This window comes from Balaenoptera borealis (assembly GCF_965194805.1).
Source record: "Balaenoptera borealis genome assembly, chromosome: 14".
NCBI classification, from domain to species: Eukaryota; Metazoa; Chordata; class Mammalia; order Artiodactyla; family Balaenopteridae; genus Balaenoptera; species Balaenoptera borealis.
In genome coordinates, this window is record NC_138875.1 from 8,076,503 (window position 1) to 8,094,255 (window position 17,753).

Below are 17,753 nucleotides of genomic sequence, written 5' to 3' on the forward strand. Positions count from 1 at the left end.
TTTCAGTGGTTGAATTTATTTAATCCCACACATTATTGTTCATTTTACAGATGAGGAAAGGGTATTCCAAAGAGGCTAAATGATTAGCCCAAGATCGCACCACTCGTAAATGCATACATCAGAGTTTATTTCCAGTTCTGACTCCAATCCTTTATGTTGCCCACTATACTATACATTGTGTCAAATACTCAGAAACTAGATTGAATTTATACTTTTCACTTGCCTTTTCTAACACTGCTCAATCATAGTCACAGATCAGGAAGATATTACTTTTTATAAAATCACCTTCATGTCTTCTTTCACTTAGCATGACTTTTAAGGTCCCTTGCATTATGACGGGTTTCTGTAATCTGCTGTAGAGCAGGTACCCCGTGGTGCCCATACACAGATGTGATCCATTCACTCACCCCATGACCAAAGGCCCAGATGCTCCATCTCTAAGACCCCAGGAACAATCCTGCAACCAATACCCTGCACCTATCCCCTCATGGATCTGTGTGAGAATCTCCCTGGGAGATGGACCAGGAACAGGGTTAACAAATTAAAACACATACATACAGCACAAAGGACATTAATATGTAAAAACACAGTTGAACAAAAGGATACACAAAAATCTCATTCAAATGGTTGCCCATGGAGAGAGAGGGGGATGGGAGTGGGATGTCAGTTTAAAAGGGAATAAATAAATAAAAAGAATAGATTTGCCTGAAGAATGAATGGTGCTGAGAAGTGCGATTAACTCAACTCTCAGCACCAAAGAGAAAAGTGCGATTAACTCAGCTCTCAGCACCAAGAGAAAAAGAGATTATTCTTTGCTGTGTTGTTCATTGGCATTTTTTTCTAATGAGGTTTATATCACTTCCATTTTTCAGAGCATAAATATGAGTGGAAACAGTAGAGCTGGATGAGGAAAGGTAATAATGTATCAGTATCAACAATTTTGAAATTGTTCAAAAGAAGAAAAAAAAAATATATATATATAAAGGTTAGGGATGGTGGTCCAAAAATGTTGCCTAGAGTTAAGAGGAGAGGAAAAAACTAACAAATGACCATGCTCTAAACCCTACCATATAACCTGTCCTAAAAACATCTTGATTTTACTGAGCTCCTATCTCAGGCTACACTTTCTACCCACACACAATTCATAAACGTTTTAGCTTAGAATATAGCACACATGAAGGGTTTAGTTTATCGGGTTCTGAAGGGGAGCAGAATTTCCCCTCTTTTCCCTTCTAGTTCTTTTGGTTGGCAATTAAAATAATATAAAGTAGTTAACAGGAGAAAAAGCAATTTATTACACGCACAGTGAGAATCCACTAAGTATGAAGAATTCCAAAGACAGCAAGGCAAGGTGAGGCATATATTATTCTGGACTAAGGAGAAGGAGGTAGGGGTCTAAGCCTTCAGGGGGAAGTAAGGCAATTGACAGGAAGAAAAAGAGTTAATATTTGGTAAACAAATGTTTGCTGGGCCATACAAAGACAATGGGACACAGAGAGGACCTTGTTCAAAGGGGCTTCGCTAGGTTCCTCCCCATCGACCACACCCCACACTCTACTATAGTTATCTATGGTGCTGGGAGGCCTGGACCAGAAAGAAGCTATCTTAAATTCTTTTAGACAGTGAATTCTTTTAGACTGTAAGTGGAGTTCAGAGGTTCTTCCTGAGTCTTATGGGCCTTGATTGTTTTCAGCTCGAAATAATCCACATGCCAGAGTGGCACATTCTAGGGTGGCCTGTCCTGAACTCCATCAGAAACAACTTAGGTGATTGGTAAAGTGAAGGAAGAGCAAGATCATGAAGAATGATTGCAGGAAATTGTACCCTTCAAATTATACACAGAAAGTGGAGCAAAATTATTAGAAGGATTTAAATTAGCTGTATACAGGGACAAGGATGCAAGACCTCTGTTCATGTTGTAGTGCTATGATGTCTTGATTTTAGGGGCACCTGAGACCGTTCTACTGATGCTGGCCCAGTTAGAGGCACAGTCTGTGCTGGTCCTTGCCCATATATTCCAGTTGGGGTGTCAGACAACAAATAATTAAACGCATAATTACAAATAGCCCTTAAGCACTGGAAGGAAAAGAAACATGGCCACCTGTTTCCACTGCAACCTGTAAATACCACCATCTTGACATTTATTTTGCTATATTTAACTTCAGACATTTATGTTGGACTATCCCCAGCCACACTGTAAACCTCTTCTTGGGAAGAACTCACTCAAGTATATTCTAACATCTAACACAGAGGTTAGAAAGTAATTAATATTAAATGAACTGGGCTGGTTTTTACAGCTCAGTTCAGATACTGGGTCTGTGGTTACCGCTTGTGTCCCCATGTGAACCTGAAGCTGGCCTCTTTATTATTTTTTTTTTAATCTTAACCTGAAACACTTACCAGATCGTTTCCATAGATAAATGTGAATTTCAGTCTATAGCTATTCTCACAATCTTAAAATTAGCAGGGTGTAAATTAATGAGATTTCACCAAAATATATTTTGGGCTGGGAAAGAATTCCTGTGTCCTTCCAAATAAAGGCTTGCTTAAAAATCAGCTGTTAATTTAGATAATTAATGTTCTGTAGGTTTAAACAAAGTGTCTCTCACATTCATCATTGCTGGTGATATCAGACTTTTTGAAAAGATTCACCTTTTTGACACCAGAAGCATTAAAATGTGAGGCCAGAATTAGCTAAACAGTAATAAGGTGATAATTGCTAAGTGTGAAGCCACACAGACAATGCATTTAGCAAAACACTAGCACTTTGAGAGTGAACTTACAGGGCTCAATAGTACCTATTCTTTCCATCTGTATAAGTGATATTTTATCTTTTGAATTTCTCTCAAAACTAGAAGACATATCAATTTGTTTTGCACATTACAATGCTACAGGTAGACTACAATGGACTAAGAGCCTCATTTCTGTAGCAAGCCATTTCATTTATGCTCTACTAGTAAAATCTGTTACAGTAAACACATGTGTTCAGTGGGGACCAAAGTTATGAATTTCAGTCTCAATGGTGGCAGTCTTTTCTTATTAGACCAGTGGTTCTGATATTTCACTAGACATTAGAATCATTTGAGAAGCTTTTAAAAAATACTCATGCACAGGCCCCACCTGTAAAAATTGACTCGGCTACTGGAGATGAGGCTTGAGTATTAGTATTTTTACAACTCAATCAAAAGATGCTCAGAAGACCTAAGTAGACATTTCTCCAAAGAAGACATAGAGATGGCCAAAAGGCACATGAAAAGATGCTCAACATCACTAATTATTAGAGAAATGCTAATCAAAACTACAATGAGGTATCACCTCACACCAGTCAGAATGGCCATCATAAAAGTCTATAAACAATAAGTGCTGGAGAGGGTGTGGAGAAAAGGGAACCCTCCTACACAGCTGGTGGGAATGTAAATTGGTACAACCACTATGGAGAACAGTATGGAGGTTCCTTAAAAAACTAAGAATAGAGCTACCGTATGATCCAGCAATCCCACTCCTGGGCATATATCCAGAGAAAAACCATTGTTCAAAAAGATACATGCACCCCAGTGTTTACTGCAGTGCTATTTACAATAGCCAAGACATGGAAGACCTAAATGTCCATTGACAGATGAATGGATAAAGAAGATGTGGTATATTTATACACTGGAATATTACTCAGCCATTAAAAAGACTGAAATAATGCCATTTGCAGCAACATGCATGGACCTAGAAATTATCATACTAAGTGAAGTCAGACCGACAAAGACAAATATATGCAGAATCTAAAAAAAAAAGATACAAATGAACTTATTTACAAAACAGAAACAGATTCACAGCCTCAGAAAACAAACTTATGGTTACCAAAGGGAAAAGGTGGGGGGGAGGGCTAAATTGGGGGTTTGGGATTGACATATACACACCACTGTATTTAAAATAGATAACCAACAAGGACCCACTTTTTAGCATAGGGAACTCTACTCAATATTCTGTAATAACCTAAATGGGAAAAGAATTTGAAAAAGAATAGATACATGTATATGTATAACTGAATCACTTTGCTGTACACCTGAAACTAACGCAACATTGTTATTCAACTATACTCCAATGTAAAATAAAATTTTTTTTAAATATCTGAAAAAAATAAATAAATATTCCAAAGGGTATTTATTGCACAGACAGGTTAGAAAATCATATTAGACTTTGACCTTTACACTGGGAATATATTTTATCTATAGCTATATTTGACTTACAATTGTGCTGAGCACTTATATCAAATTTCAGTTTTATGAAAAAAATCCATGAATTTCTGAAAGCAGGAATGTCATCTAAAAGTTAGGTGATTCTTTTTCCCTCACCATAGGACTTTTATTTGTCAATTACTGTAGGCTAACTCTCACCCTCTGCTGCTTGGTTTGTGAATTGTAGGCATCTAAGGGCTAAGAACTACTTGAGCCCTGATTTACAACTCTTTTAACACAAAATAGTCACTAAGTATTTTTAAAGTCCTCTTACTAATACAACCTATTACTAAAATATAAATGGAGAAAATAAGAGTAAGTATTGAGCTACACTAAGGGAAAAGAATTTAACAAAAAGAAGAAACTGAAATTGAGAGTAAATCCAATTAACAACTCAGCAAACTGAGTGATTAAACTCTTAGCTTCATAAACAAATCATTTGAGATTTAACTTACTTTTGCATCAGTTAAGATGCAGTTAAGATTTTGCATAACAGCCAACGTTTCCACAATTTGACCTATCACTGAGAAGCAAAGAAAATTAGTAATTCTGAATATATCAAGAGTCATATTATATTCATATCCTTTAAACCCAATAATTCCACTTAGAAAACTTTTTTTTCCAATGGGGAAAAAAGGTCTATACAGTTGAATCTTGAACAGCTTAGAAGTTCATCATCCTATAACTTAGAGTTGGCCCTACATGTGTGCGGATTCAACCAACCACAGACTGGGTAGTACTGTAGTACTTACTATCAAAAAAATCTTCGTATTAAGTGGACCCACAGAGTTCAAACCCATGTTGTGCAAGGGTCAACTGTACATGAAAGTAGTCATGGTAGAGTTATGTTGAGAAAAAAATCCAAACAACCTTCAGTAAAGGGGGCTTGGTTGATTAAATAAATTTATATCCAAGGAAATAAATATTATCCCACCCCTTGAAATACCAAGTATGATAACTACATAGCAGCAGGAAAACTGATTATGGTAACTGGTAAAGCAGAGTATATTATTTCAAATGATGACTGCAATTCTGCATAAAATTGCCTAGGCATTAGAAGTTAATATACACTGAAGTAATATGATACGATGGTGTTATGATAGTTGATTTTTTTTATTTTTCCTTCTTTATATGATATGATATTGTTTTACAAAATTTAAAATATTCCTTGGCAAGCCTTATCTCATTCAGTCCTTCAGTCTTCTTGATACTAGTTGTACAGTGTGGAGCACCCATGTGTCTTAGTAATTGTTTATATTATACTCCTTGCTTCTTAGGTACTATCTGTTCCATCTCTACCAACTTTGGTTATTGCATCATTATATTATTCATTAGACTGTTTTTCCCACCATATTTATTAAAGTGATCAGTTATTTTGGTTTTTTTTTAAATTATTATTTATTTATTTATTTATGGCTGTGTTAGGTCTTCGTTTCTGTGCGAGGGCTTTCTCTAGTTGTGGCAAGCGGGGGCCTCTCTTCATCGCGGTGCGCGGGCCTCTCACTATCGCGGCCTCTCTTGTTGCGGAGCACAGGCTCCAGACGCGCAGGCTCAGTAATTGTGGCTCACGGGCCCAGTTGCTCCGTGGCATGTGGGATCTTCCCAGACCAGGGTTCGAACCCGTGTCCCCTGCATTGGCAGGCAGACTCTCAACCACTGCGCCACCAGGGAAGCCCTATTTTGGTATTTTAATGTGGATATATATGTAATTAGTTCTGCAATACAATAATGAAGTCTCAATTAAATTTTGCCATCACATAATGGCTTCAATGAAATGATGAGGAAAGAATGTTTGACTTCTAACAAATACACATCAAATTAGATTATTATATTTTTTTTTTGGTAAGTTTGTTTAAAGAAAAGCAACTCATCCAAAAAGAATTTTTTAATTTGCTCATTTCTTTAATCAGACCCTGGGTTTTCTCTTATGGGCCCCCAAGTGTCTATTTCTCTTTTCAATATAGAGGATTAATATCTCATTTTCATTTATTTAAAATTTGTTGACTTGTGGGAGTTGGGAACTTTATATTTGACAGTTCCAATTAAACATTAATTTCAACTAATTGCAATTTGAAGAATTTGTTACTATGAAATTAAAAAGCTCAGCAGTGAAACTGACAGAATTTCCTTTGCTTCTCTATGATAAGTCAAATTATAGAAATGTTGACTGCTATCTAATGCAAAATCTTATTTCCATGAGAAATATTTTCATTCCCAGCCACCAGAAAGCGTATGACCTTTAATCAAAGAAAAACTGAAGACTGACAACTGCAATTAAATAATCCAGATTACAATACCCATATGAGTTGATCGTGCTTTGGATCAATCCTCTCCGGTGATCAACTGATTGGATGTAGAGGTGCAGAACACTGAACTATTTTATGTTTTGAACATATATTTCAATGCATCTATTTTGAAGCTTCAGATATGAAATATGTCCAAACACTTATCCATATGGAATTATAGTTCCAAAAGATTCTATTTCAAAGCTGCACAAATTCCATTTGCCAAAGACCTCACAGGACCATGCCCACCATTTATGCTTGGGAACTATATTCCTCCCACAGATGGGGCAACAAATATTAAAATACACACACATACCCTTTCACTCATTCCTGCTCTCACATACAGTACAACACAGCCCATCTTCCCGGTCACAAATGTTTGTTTTCCTCCCTTCAGCATTCAAAAATTTTCACCCTTTCTCCAAGAGAAATTACCCAAGCAACCTTCCAATCACAGCCTTGATCTCAAAGATCTCATATCTATGTCAGATCTCAATACACGTTCTCTTGCTCCAGAATCTACGTACTCAAAAGGCAAGTAATTTATACCCTCCTCCCTCACACACCCAATATACTATAGTGAAACTAGGACAAGAAAACTGCAATAAAAACTTCCATGTAGAAAAGAAAATAGAAAATACTTATGAAATCTAACTTTGCAGATGTTTCAAGGAGCTTCTATTCTGCTCATGGGGAATGCTCCTTTATCTGGCCTGGGTTCTCCTCCCTGATAATAGTTGCCTAGTCTGTAGTTCTCCATGGTCCTTGTTCTCTAGGTGGTCCTTTGGCATTATTCACCATGTCCTTATTTGAATATGGCTCTGGACGTTACTCCTTCTCAGGTGTTGACAGCACACTCAGCCAGCTCCTTGTCCGAGAAGTTTGGAGGAATGAAGAGTTCTTTCAAATCCCGAGAAATCAGTCTATTTTATCCCAGGCTGGAAGCTCATTTGCCAGCATATCTTTCACAAAAACAAGTCCTTTTTTCTTTTGATTCCAGCAAATACCACAGGTCAGCTGTCCCATCTGCAGTTCTCTGGGAGACATTCTATTGTCTCTGAGCTATCTGCAGTTGCCTTGAACCTGTGGGATGTTCTGAGAGAAGCACAATCTCATTCTCTTCTCCCTGTGCCATTGTGTTCAGCTTCAAGGATTTACACAAAATGACCTTAATTAAGAGCTTTTAAAAACAGGCTTGAAGGCCACACCGTTGAATTGGTTCTTGCCTAAACTTAATTGATGTTTATTGTTCAAAGCCATCCTCAGTTTTACGTATTACCATTTGCAAATGAAGATCAGGCCCTGGCAGTCACAGAACTACTTAAATTTCTGTATTATTTTACATATCTCTGAAAATTCGACAAGTCTCTTCTGAGTTCCTCTCTCTCTTAGGCACTTGTCAAACACACCAATAGCAAACAAGAAATACTAGCTACATACCTGTTCATCTAAAAACCACAAGCTCCTTCTGTCCATCATCAGCTTTCCAAGCTATTATAGGATATAATGTACCAAACCTTTCAAGACTCCATAAAATGCGTTGCCATCATTCTAACCTCCAATAAGTTTTCTCACCACCTACTTCTGGCACTGGAGCCAATGTAATATAATTTTACAATGCTGTTTTTGTTTGAATGACCATACCAGTCAGCTTTAGCTAAGTTTTCCTATAGCAACAAACAAATCCAAAATGTCAGTGGCTTATCACAACAAATATTGATTTTTTTTTACCCATGTGGATCCATTTGGGTCAGCAAAGGCTCTGCTCCATATCCTTTCCACTTCAGAATTCATGCTGAGAGGGTGATGTCTACTTTGCACCTGCTGGCCTCATGACATGAGACAAGGCAGAAAAGACACATGGGAAAAGAGGCACAGCAGAGCCCTGTTTGGGCTCATAAAGCCCCTGATGGTAAGCGGCACACGGAGCTTCTGCTCATCAGGCAAAGCAAATGTCACATGTGCCAAGCCTGATGTTGATGACGTAAGAAGAATGATTCTCCTACAGGGAGGGGCAACTAACAGAATCCTTCTTAAGACCACAGCCGTTTTTAAAATTACATGATTAGATGGTTGAATCAGATTTTTGGGAACTAGTACTTTATTAGCCCCGGAAAACTGTGTATTATCACAATTTCCTTGTTGATGATTCAGTCCCAAGCAATTTCTTAAAGCCTATATTGGTGAACACAGAGGTTATTTACCACCACTTGCAACAAATGCTTTTATATCAAAAGTATTCACAGGAATAATGGCTATGATGAAAATAAAAACCCAAAACCACTCTCTTGAGCCTTCCTACTACATTCCTCTCCTGACTTACCCTTCCACGGTCCAGCATCACTACCCATGAACACCATTAAAAAGTACATATATGTCTTCATAAAAAGAGACTTCAAGGATGAAACACCCATGGACAAGTCAGCCTTAGTAAGATCAGGGACGATGTATGAGCCTCACTGGTCAAATAATTCTATTTCCATGTGATGTTATTAGATTAGAAAATCTGGTTTGCTTGACTGGAATAGTTTTGATGAAAAATTAAATCTTAAAATGTGGACTGTGTCCTGTTACTGAATTGCCCCTTGGAAAAACAATTCTGTTTTCTGTTTTAAATTTCCAACTGTTTGGCATTATCTGCAAACAGTCTCTCTAACCAGGGAAGTAATTTTTTTTTTTTAACATCTTTATTGGAGTATAATTGCTTTACAATGGTGTGTTAGTTTCTGCTTTATAACAAAGTGAAGCAACCACATAGCACAGGGAAGTAATTATTTTGCCTCAAAAGTTGTCCGCTAGAAGCAGATGCCGTGCCTGGAACCCCATCTGAAGTAATTGCCGCCATGGGGTGGCAGACGCTATCACACTGACAGTGGAGACCGCTTCTTTCAAGAAAAATCTCTGTGGTTTGTAACTGCAGCTAAATCACACCTCCCTGTTGCAGGTGTACTGTCAAGGTATCCCATTCTTAAACATGCCATAAACCATTAGCAAGCTGACCTTTCACGACAAAACAAGATGCCTACATTCTTTAAACATCAGAAAGCGCTGGGGAGAATATATATATCATAACATGTAATCACAACATACATCATGTTTCTATAATATATAGAATTAAAGCTTAAGACACCAAGTTTTAATGATACCTATGGTACCATGCCTCTCCCCACACGACCAAGCTAAAACATATCTGAAGTTATAGGGCACACATAAAAAATGCGCTACTAACACTACAAAAATGAGCATGCTGTTTACATAATAGTTTCCTCTCCTTACACTTGCACTCTTTTGTTGATTTTAATTTCTAAAAATGTGAAGTTTTTACCTCAAGTAATGCCATATGTTAATAAAAAAGAAAATGCTTTTTCTATGCTATCAAATGCAATTTTGAATCTACGTAACATATGTCCCACTTATAAGATACCTTATTTTCTTTTTGGTTGAGTCCCCATTTTAGTTCTTCTACTTGAAATCTCAGTTTCTTCACTTCGGCCTCATTTTGATCCATGAGGTTGTTGACGTGGGTCATTTCTGCCGTCTTTGCCTGGTGCTGCCTGCTTAGTTTATGGTAGGCATGTTGAAGGTCCAACAGTTCCTTTTAAAAGAATACAGGGATTCCATTATTTATAGTTTACTCTGATAAAGTCAGAAGAATGGCAACTTGTTTGGAAAAAATAGAAAAGCACTTTAGGAAGAATTCAGATTAGGCATCTTTTCACCTGGGACTCTACATTTCTGCAATTAAATATTATGATTAGCATATAACTATATGTGGAAGGTGTATTTCTGTGTGGCTAAAATACAGTACAACTCTTTATGTGCTTGAGGGAATGACCCATTTTTCATGTTATGCAAATTTAGTTTTTATGTATGCTTTCCAAAAGAGGACTCTCATATCCATAAATGAAGAATAAAATATAATAAAAATAAGTACAAGAAGAACTGTTCATCTGCTAAATCAGCCTAAGTATTAAAAGTTAGCAGACTATCTGCTTTTAATTATTTTTCTTAAAAATAAATGTTTTGTGCTGCTGTACTCATGCCGTGAATGGCACCCTCCTGAAACCACATGAATCTGGCTCAGAGACCTGAAGGGGCTGACCCTGGGGAATATCCAGAGTGAATCCACCATGAAGTGATTGGATCTCCAATCAATCTTGTTATAATCAACATTCTACAAGACATGAATTGACAGGTTACATTAATTGGCCTCAGATTATAATTAATGTAGTTTCTAATTTTTTGCTAAAATTTGCTGTGCAAAATTAACAATACTGTCATTGTTGAAATCATCTTTATTAAAACTATGAAGAAAAAAAATAACCTCTAATTCCTCATGATGTTATAATACTTTAAGAAAGTCCTAGGATATTTTTTTAATTTCCTGAAAAATACTGTCATAACACTTACTAGTTAAAAACGCAAAGTTAAATTTTTTTAGGACAACCAGGTAGACAATTGGAGATGGGATCTTTACTCACATCTTATACTACTACTATTTCTAATAAGAACAATAAAAAAAGAATCAGATTTAATAGTAAAAAGAAAAAAGAAAAAAGCCATAGAGCATTGGAAAACATTGGAAGAAAAATGTAAATACTTTTTTCAATTACCAAATAGGGAAAGGTTTTCTAAGTATGATTATGAGATCATAGAATTATAAATTTAATCACAGTAAGTATACAGTTTGTGTATAGCAAATAGTTTGTCCTACACAGAAAATGTTGTAACAAGGGACAAGTCTCTTACTATATGAAGTTATATCAAGTCTGTACAAATTGACTTGATATAAAATATGGAAGGAGAGAGTTCACAGAAAAGCATATAGAATATCTGTTAAACATTGAAAGCTATTCATCTTCACCCAAAACTCAGGAAAAACCTTTCCAATTTCTGTAACATATTGACATGACAAAATTATAGAAATGGCTGCTAGGGATCAAGGGTAGGGAGGAGGGGAGAGAAGTGGGTGTGGCTAAGGGCAGATCAGGGATCCTTGTCTTGATGAAAAGTTCTGTGTTTTGACTGTATTGATGTCAATATCCTGGTTGTGATACCCTACCATAGTTTTGAAAGATGATACCACCGGTGGAAATTGGGGAAAAGGTACATAGATCTCTCTGTATTATTTCTTACAGCTGCATATAAATCTACAATTATCAAAAATAAAAGTATAATGAAAAGAAACACATCAAGATGCTATTCCTCATGTCTTCAGACTGGCAAGATTATGTGTGATAAGATAATCTGTTGGTAAAATGTGAAGAAACTGAGATTCATTCATGGAAAAATGTTGGCAAAACTATTTAACATGAAAAATGCATTAAAACTCCAACCCAGCCATTTTACTTCCAGGAATGTGTTCTACAGATACACACACAGTTGTGTGAAATGCTGTATGCATGTGGATATGTAGCACAACGTTATTTTTATGTTAATAGTGAATGATTGGAAATGAAGATCATCATCATAATATCATCATATGGAGCTGATTAAATAAAAAGCCATTAAGCTTTTTAATGCTTAAAATATAATATGGCAGCCTTTTGTATATTGATATGATATCTCTCAATATTCTATTCAGTAAAGCAAAATGCAAAACAGTGTGAAGCACATGTTATTACAGGAAAAAAAAAAGCTGATGTAAAGTGAATTTTGATATGACACCATTGATTACTGGCAGCCTCTTGGTCTCTATGAAACACAGAACTCCAACCAAACAGGCAGATGTCCTGCAGATGTGCGAAGAGGGTGTAGACAAGGACCTGGAGAGAAATTGCTGACCACCACTCTCAGGATGCCAGGAGGAGGAAAAGGCAGAGGTGGGCTCCCACGCCCACCATCCAACCACCGCGCCTCCATGGCAATCTATCAAATTCCAGGAAACTGAGAGATTCCTGGAATCTTGCTGCTGTTCTGAAAACCCTGGCCCCCATAAGAGTCAGAATCACAACCATTGATATTTAAACCTGAGCAATGCCGAAGGGCAGCTGGGAACAGGCAAGCTTGGACAGGCAGCTAGACCCCTGTTGATGGGACAGGCTCATGGTCCCTTCCCTTACCTCACAGTAACAGTGCAGTTTACGGCTTCATGGCAGTGTTTTATCAAATTACATCACAAACCACATTTAAAATACAAACAAATTTCTCTTTTCTTCTGAGTACAAAAATCAGAGTACAATTTTCCAATGCCAAATTATATACCTTATGATTTCACAGAAAGATATGCAGTAGGGAACACAATTCTATTATTTGGAATGACAATGGAGCATTTAATGAAAGATTTTCTTGATCTGGCAAACAGAATTTGCCACAAAAGTAATGCAGAGCTTAATGGAAGAGTTATAGCAAATCTGTAAAATGATGGCTTTTCCTCAGGAATTATGCACGCAATTACAACTACCTAAAAAACCTTTGCGATTTAGTAAAATTATTTCTCAGATAGTCAGTGATTTGACTTTAGGCTTGTACAATTCACTTAGATTGGTTTAAATGGAGCTAAGTAAACAAAAAGAACCTTTGAGATGTGCATATAGGAAGAGAGGGAAGGAGGGAAAGAGGGAAGGAGGGAAGGAGGGAGGGAGGGAGGAAGGGAGGGAGGAAGGAAGGAGAGAAGGGAGGGAGGAAGAAAGGAAGGAAAGAAGGAAGGAAGGAAGGAAGGAAGGAAGGAAGGGAGGGAGGGAGGCAGGCAGGAAGGAAGGAAGGAAAAACATTGCTGTTTGTCAGTACCAATTCCACCCCAAGCATGTGTCATCTTTGTAGGCAGACCTCTAGCATTCATGCTCTACTGCGTGGCCATTTGCTCGGGGAAGCTCACCTTATTCTCAGGCCCAGGAGGTGGATATGTGTTAGCCAACGTCTATTCTCTGTGAGTGGTCCCCAACCCTGCAGCACCAGCATACCCTGAGAACTCCATCCAAGATCTACTGAATCAGAAGCTCAGGAGTTGAGGCCCAGCAACCTTGGGTTTAACAAGCCCTCCATATGTTTATAATTCAACATAAAGTTTGAGGACCACTAGTATATGCCAACTGTAGTAAACTTTACTCTTGCCAGTAAATGTTTTAGGAGGGTAGATGGAACCTAACCGAGCAATGAAATATGAGACGTCTTCTTGGGTGGGAGGAGGTGATCTAGGATTTTTAAGCACTTAAAAATATACAAGGAAGATGTATACCTGGAGGTACTGACACAACAGTCTGGGACAATAGGAGAATCATGCTTACAACTGAGGTCCTCAGACCTGGCCTGGCCTTGGGCACATTTCATTACGAGAAAATATATCAAACTGTATCTATAGCCAAATCTATTTTCATTATGTTCATAGGATACCTTTTACTTTCTATTCTAAAAAGATGAAAACTAGATTTCAACATAGGAGAAAAAAAAAATTATTTCATTAGTAAAGATATTTTTAAAAAATCAGTTTAGGGTGAAAGAGATTAGTATTAGCCAAGTACCTACTATCACTGAACTCTACATATACCTTCTCTCTCTTGCCTTTTCTATTTTCCCCATTCAGTCTCTGAGAGGCTATACACATTGCTTATGGCCAAACTAGCTATAAATTACTCCTCCTTTTTTCATTGTTTCAAAACAATATCCCGGCTGGCTTAAACCTTGTTATCAGGCCTTATCTTCTAAGACTTCACAGGTTCTTTGACATTTTAATCCATTAGTTCATCAACACCCCCATTTTAGTTTCAGGAGAGAGATGGATTTCTTCCTTAATTCTCAAAGCTATGACCTTTGCTACTATAGACTCATTTTTTTTTTTTGTTATTCTTGTGATGAGATTCCCCCCACCCCCAGTTCTTTCTTTGAATGCATGTTAGAGTAAAGGCACTTAAGGATCACGAACCATAATCCCATGTATATGTTTTGTTTGATGCTTTTATCTGAAATCTCAATTTCCGCTGTAGCTTGCTTACAGACCTCCAGTTGGAAGGCATCCAAATAGATGTTCATTTAAAGAGTTAATAATCTGCATATAAAAAGAGAATAAGTCAATAATAAAGATCCATATGGATTTTTAGAGCAAGCTTATTCTAGTATATTTTTAATGGTAGAAATACATAAAACCATGATGTGATATATTTTATTTTGGCAGAGAAAAATCTGAATAGAAATTAAACATATAAAAATATACAGTACTAGAGAGTATTTGTCAGTATGTAATCCTCTATAAATCCAAAGCTATAAAACTGAACAGTAAATATAATTCACAATCCTTTTATAAGTTATATGAATAATAATGCTGAATCGATATAGAAAATAAGCATATACAATGTGTTTGTATACAGATATTTCTGATAGAATAACATTAGTTCCTCAAATAGATTGACTCTGTTTCTAGTGATGTGAAGAATGTGATAGCAGGTTTTAAATTCTGTATATGGCTTATGAAATCATGAATTGTTTATGCTCTTGTAAGTAAGGATATTGCTTTCTACCTAGAATTAATATTGTAGCCGATACATGAAGTACTGAAGCTTAACTGATTTTGATTGTGCCAAGCTGCCAGAACCAAAATACGTTTTCTTATAATTTTAAATGACATAATGAAACGCTGGTTAAAAATGAATCAAATAAGTTTATATGCATCGATTTGAAGGAAAAACAAAATGACATACAGAAAATTTTAAAGTATTAAAGTATTATTATATATGTTATTTGTTCAATTTTTAAAAAAATCCATAGAAAATTAGAAATTTCGGCATCTGTAATTTCAAACATGCATAACAATACTGTACTGTTATGTAGAGAACCTGAAATTCTCAGTATAATATATGATTCAACTATATTTAATAAAGAGAAACACACAAAATTGGAAATAACTAGCTCATGGTCTGTTGATAGCCTTGTTAGACTCCAGCTGTGAGTAATAATGCTATCAACAAGGGCAGATTTTCTCTTCTCAAAAGTTGACTCAGGCACATTGGGTGGTTACTACAATCAAATCCATCTACTTGAATAAAGAACTTACAAGCTCAACCAAATTAAGTGCATTAGAAAAATATCTTGTACCACCTACTTATTAGGATAAATGTCAGTATCTATTTATATCTTCAATTCTTACCTCAAGAAATACAGAAATCAAAGGAACGTATATTTCTACAGAATTCAGTGTTATTCATAAACATTTATGACACTTGGTGTCAGATAATAGCTTTAAAATGAGAACATTTTTGTGGTCTTAAGTGGCATCTTCAGAGGGTTCATTTAATATCTTATATGTTAAGTATAGAGTGATTTTAGTGCTCGTTGTAGACTTGACACATTATCAGTGATTCATTCAAGGAGCATTTACTGAGTGTCTACCACGTGCCATGTAGACTGGCTTCTACATTCTATATATAAAAGCAAACAAGGCAGACACAATTTTTAACGTCACAGACATTAGAACCTAGTAGAGGTAATAGATTAAGACAATTAAACAGGCAAATTTTCCCACTGTGACAAATACTAAGAGATAATCCAATGAGCTAATAAGATAGGGAACTATTTATGAAAGGTGGGTGATAAGCAGGGAGGACATGTTGTGAGGGGTTGCTGTCCTGTGCCCTCCAGGTTCTCCTTCAGGATGAGAGGATGTATTTCACCAGTTGCTGGAAATGTCTGATCACAGCCCTTTCCCCTTGGCTATAAGGAGCCTCCTTCCTGGGACTTCCCTGGTGGCACAGTGGATAAGACTCCGCACTCCCAATGCTGAGGGCCCGGGTTTGATCCCTGGTCAGGGAACTAGATCCCACACGTATGCTGCAACTAAGAGTTCGCATGCCATAACTAAGGAGCCCACCTGCTGCAACTAAGACCCTGCACGACCAAATAAATAAATAAATATTAAACCCCCCCCCCAAAAACAAAAAACAGCCTCCTTTCTAACTCCACACCCCCTTCCTGGGGCAGCCTGGTCATTTTAGAAGTATGGAGGAACTGCTCTTCTCACCTCAATTTGGGACAGCTCCAAAGATCTATCCCAGCTTCAGAGGTATCCAGAGGTATTACTATTATCACTTCTCCCCAGTCCTACTTCTCCCTCTGCCCTTTGCTGCCTGGCCTCTTTCCCCATGGGTGTTGTACTCCCTAATAAACTTCCTACATTTTGATATCTGTCTCAGAATCTGCTACCCAGGTAGCACAAACGCCAACATCATGTCCCATGGCTGTCACCTGGGGAGATCTATCCTATAGAATTAAATATCATAGTACAAACACCATGGATGGAAAATAGATGATGGAAACTTTACTGAGAAAGTAATGTAAAAAGGGTGCAAAGCCACAATATTGTGGCTACATGGTGGCACTTATATTGTGTGTCTGTGTATGTGTGTGTGAGGCCCATAGACTGAATATCACACATTGGAGTTTGTGTTTATTCAATGCCATTTGTGCTTATTCAGTACCATAGATACATAAGCAATTGACCAAAAAAAAAGTTTGTTGAGCATCTACTAATCTCTCATATAATCAGTTATGTCAATATTCCCAATAATATTCAAGTTTTGTAGAAAATATCAAAAAGCTTCATTAACTTTAAGTCCTAGTTTCCTCATCTGTAAAATGCATACAATAGCAATTTCATAGAATTGTAACCTTTAAAAGACACAATATGTGTAAGTCATTTGTGATACCTTAATTAAACATAACAGGAGAGGTAGAAACACTGGCTAGGCTAGGTTAGTTAGTTATCAAGTGCAATAATAAGGTGAAGTGTCAGTAATCCAGAGGAGATAGAGCCTCTCAGCAAATGCCACCACGGGCTGGGCTCTTTGTATCTTTCTGCTTTGTCACCCTTAGCTCATACGTGGTCTTTGTCCTTAAGCTTGATGTATTATAATCCCAAAATATCTGCTGAATCTTGCTGGGAAGGAAGTAGGAAGGGAACGAGCAAGGATAAAAGTGGTTTTCTCCAAGTGAAACTTCGCCTTTGTGTTGATAAGACGACCTCTCAATGCTATGTTATCGGGGAAAAAGATGCAAAAAAACTGCACAAAATATTGAGCAGAATAAAAATATAAAGATATAGTAAAAGTCAGACATGTTGTAAACAAACTGAGAAACAACAAAGGCCAAGAGATATTATTAAACCACAGACGGATTGTGGGAAATAAAAACTTATAAAGAGAGGAACTAACAGTAAACTTATAATCAGCAACAACAAGAAGCCTTATTAAATACAATAATGTCTTCAGTTGCTGAGTAACCTAGAATTCTAAGCCCAGCTAAACTAATATGCGAG

General features: G+C 36.9%; 1 protein-coding gene across 1 annotated transcript in view; it reads right to left on the reverse strand.

Moving 5' to 3' along the window:
• CCDC102B (coiled-coil domain containing 102B) overlaps positions 1-17,753 on the reverse strand; it is a 229,421-nt gene that overhangs the window by 20,022 nt on the left and 191,646 nt on the right. Inside the window, 1 exon segment of the mRNA XM_082355242.1 lies at positions 9,936-10,106. Coding sequence (XP_082211368.1) covers positions 9,936-10,106 — 171 coding nt within the window.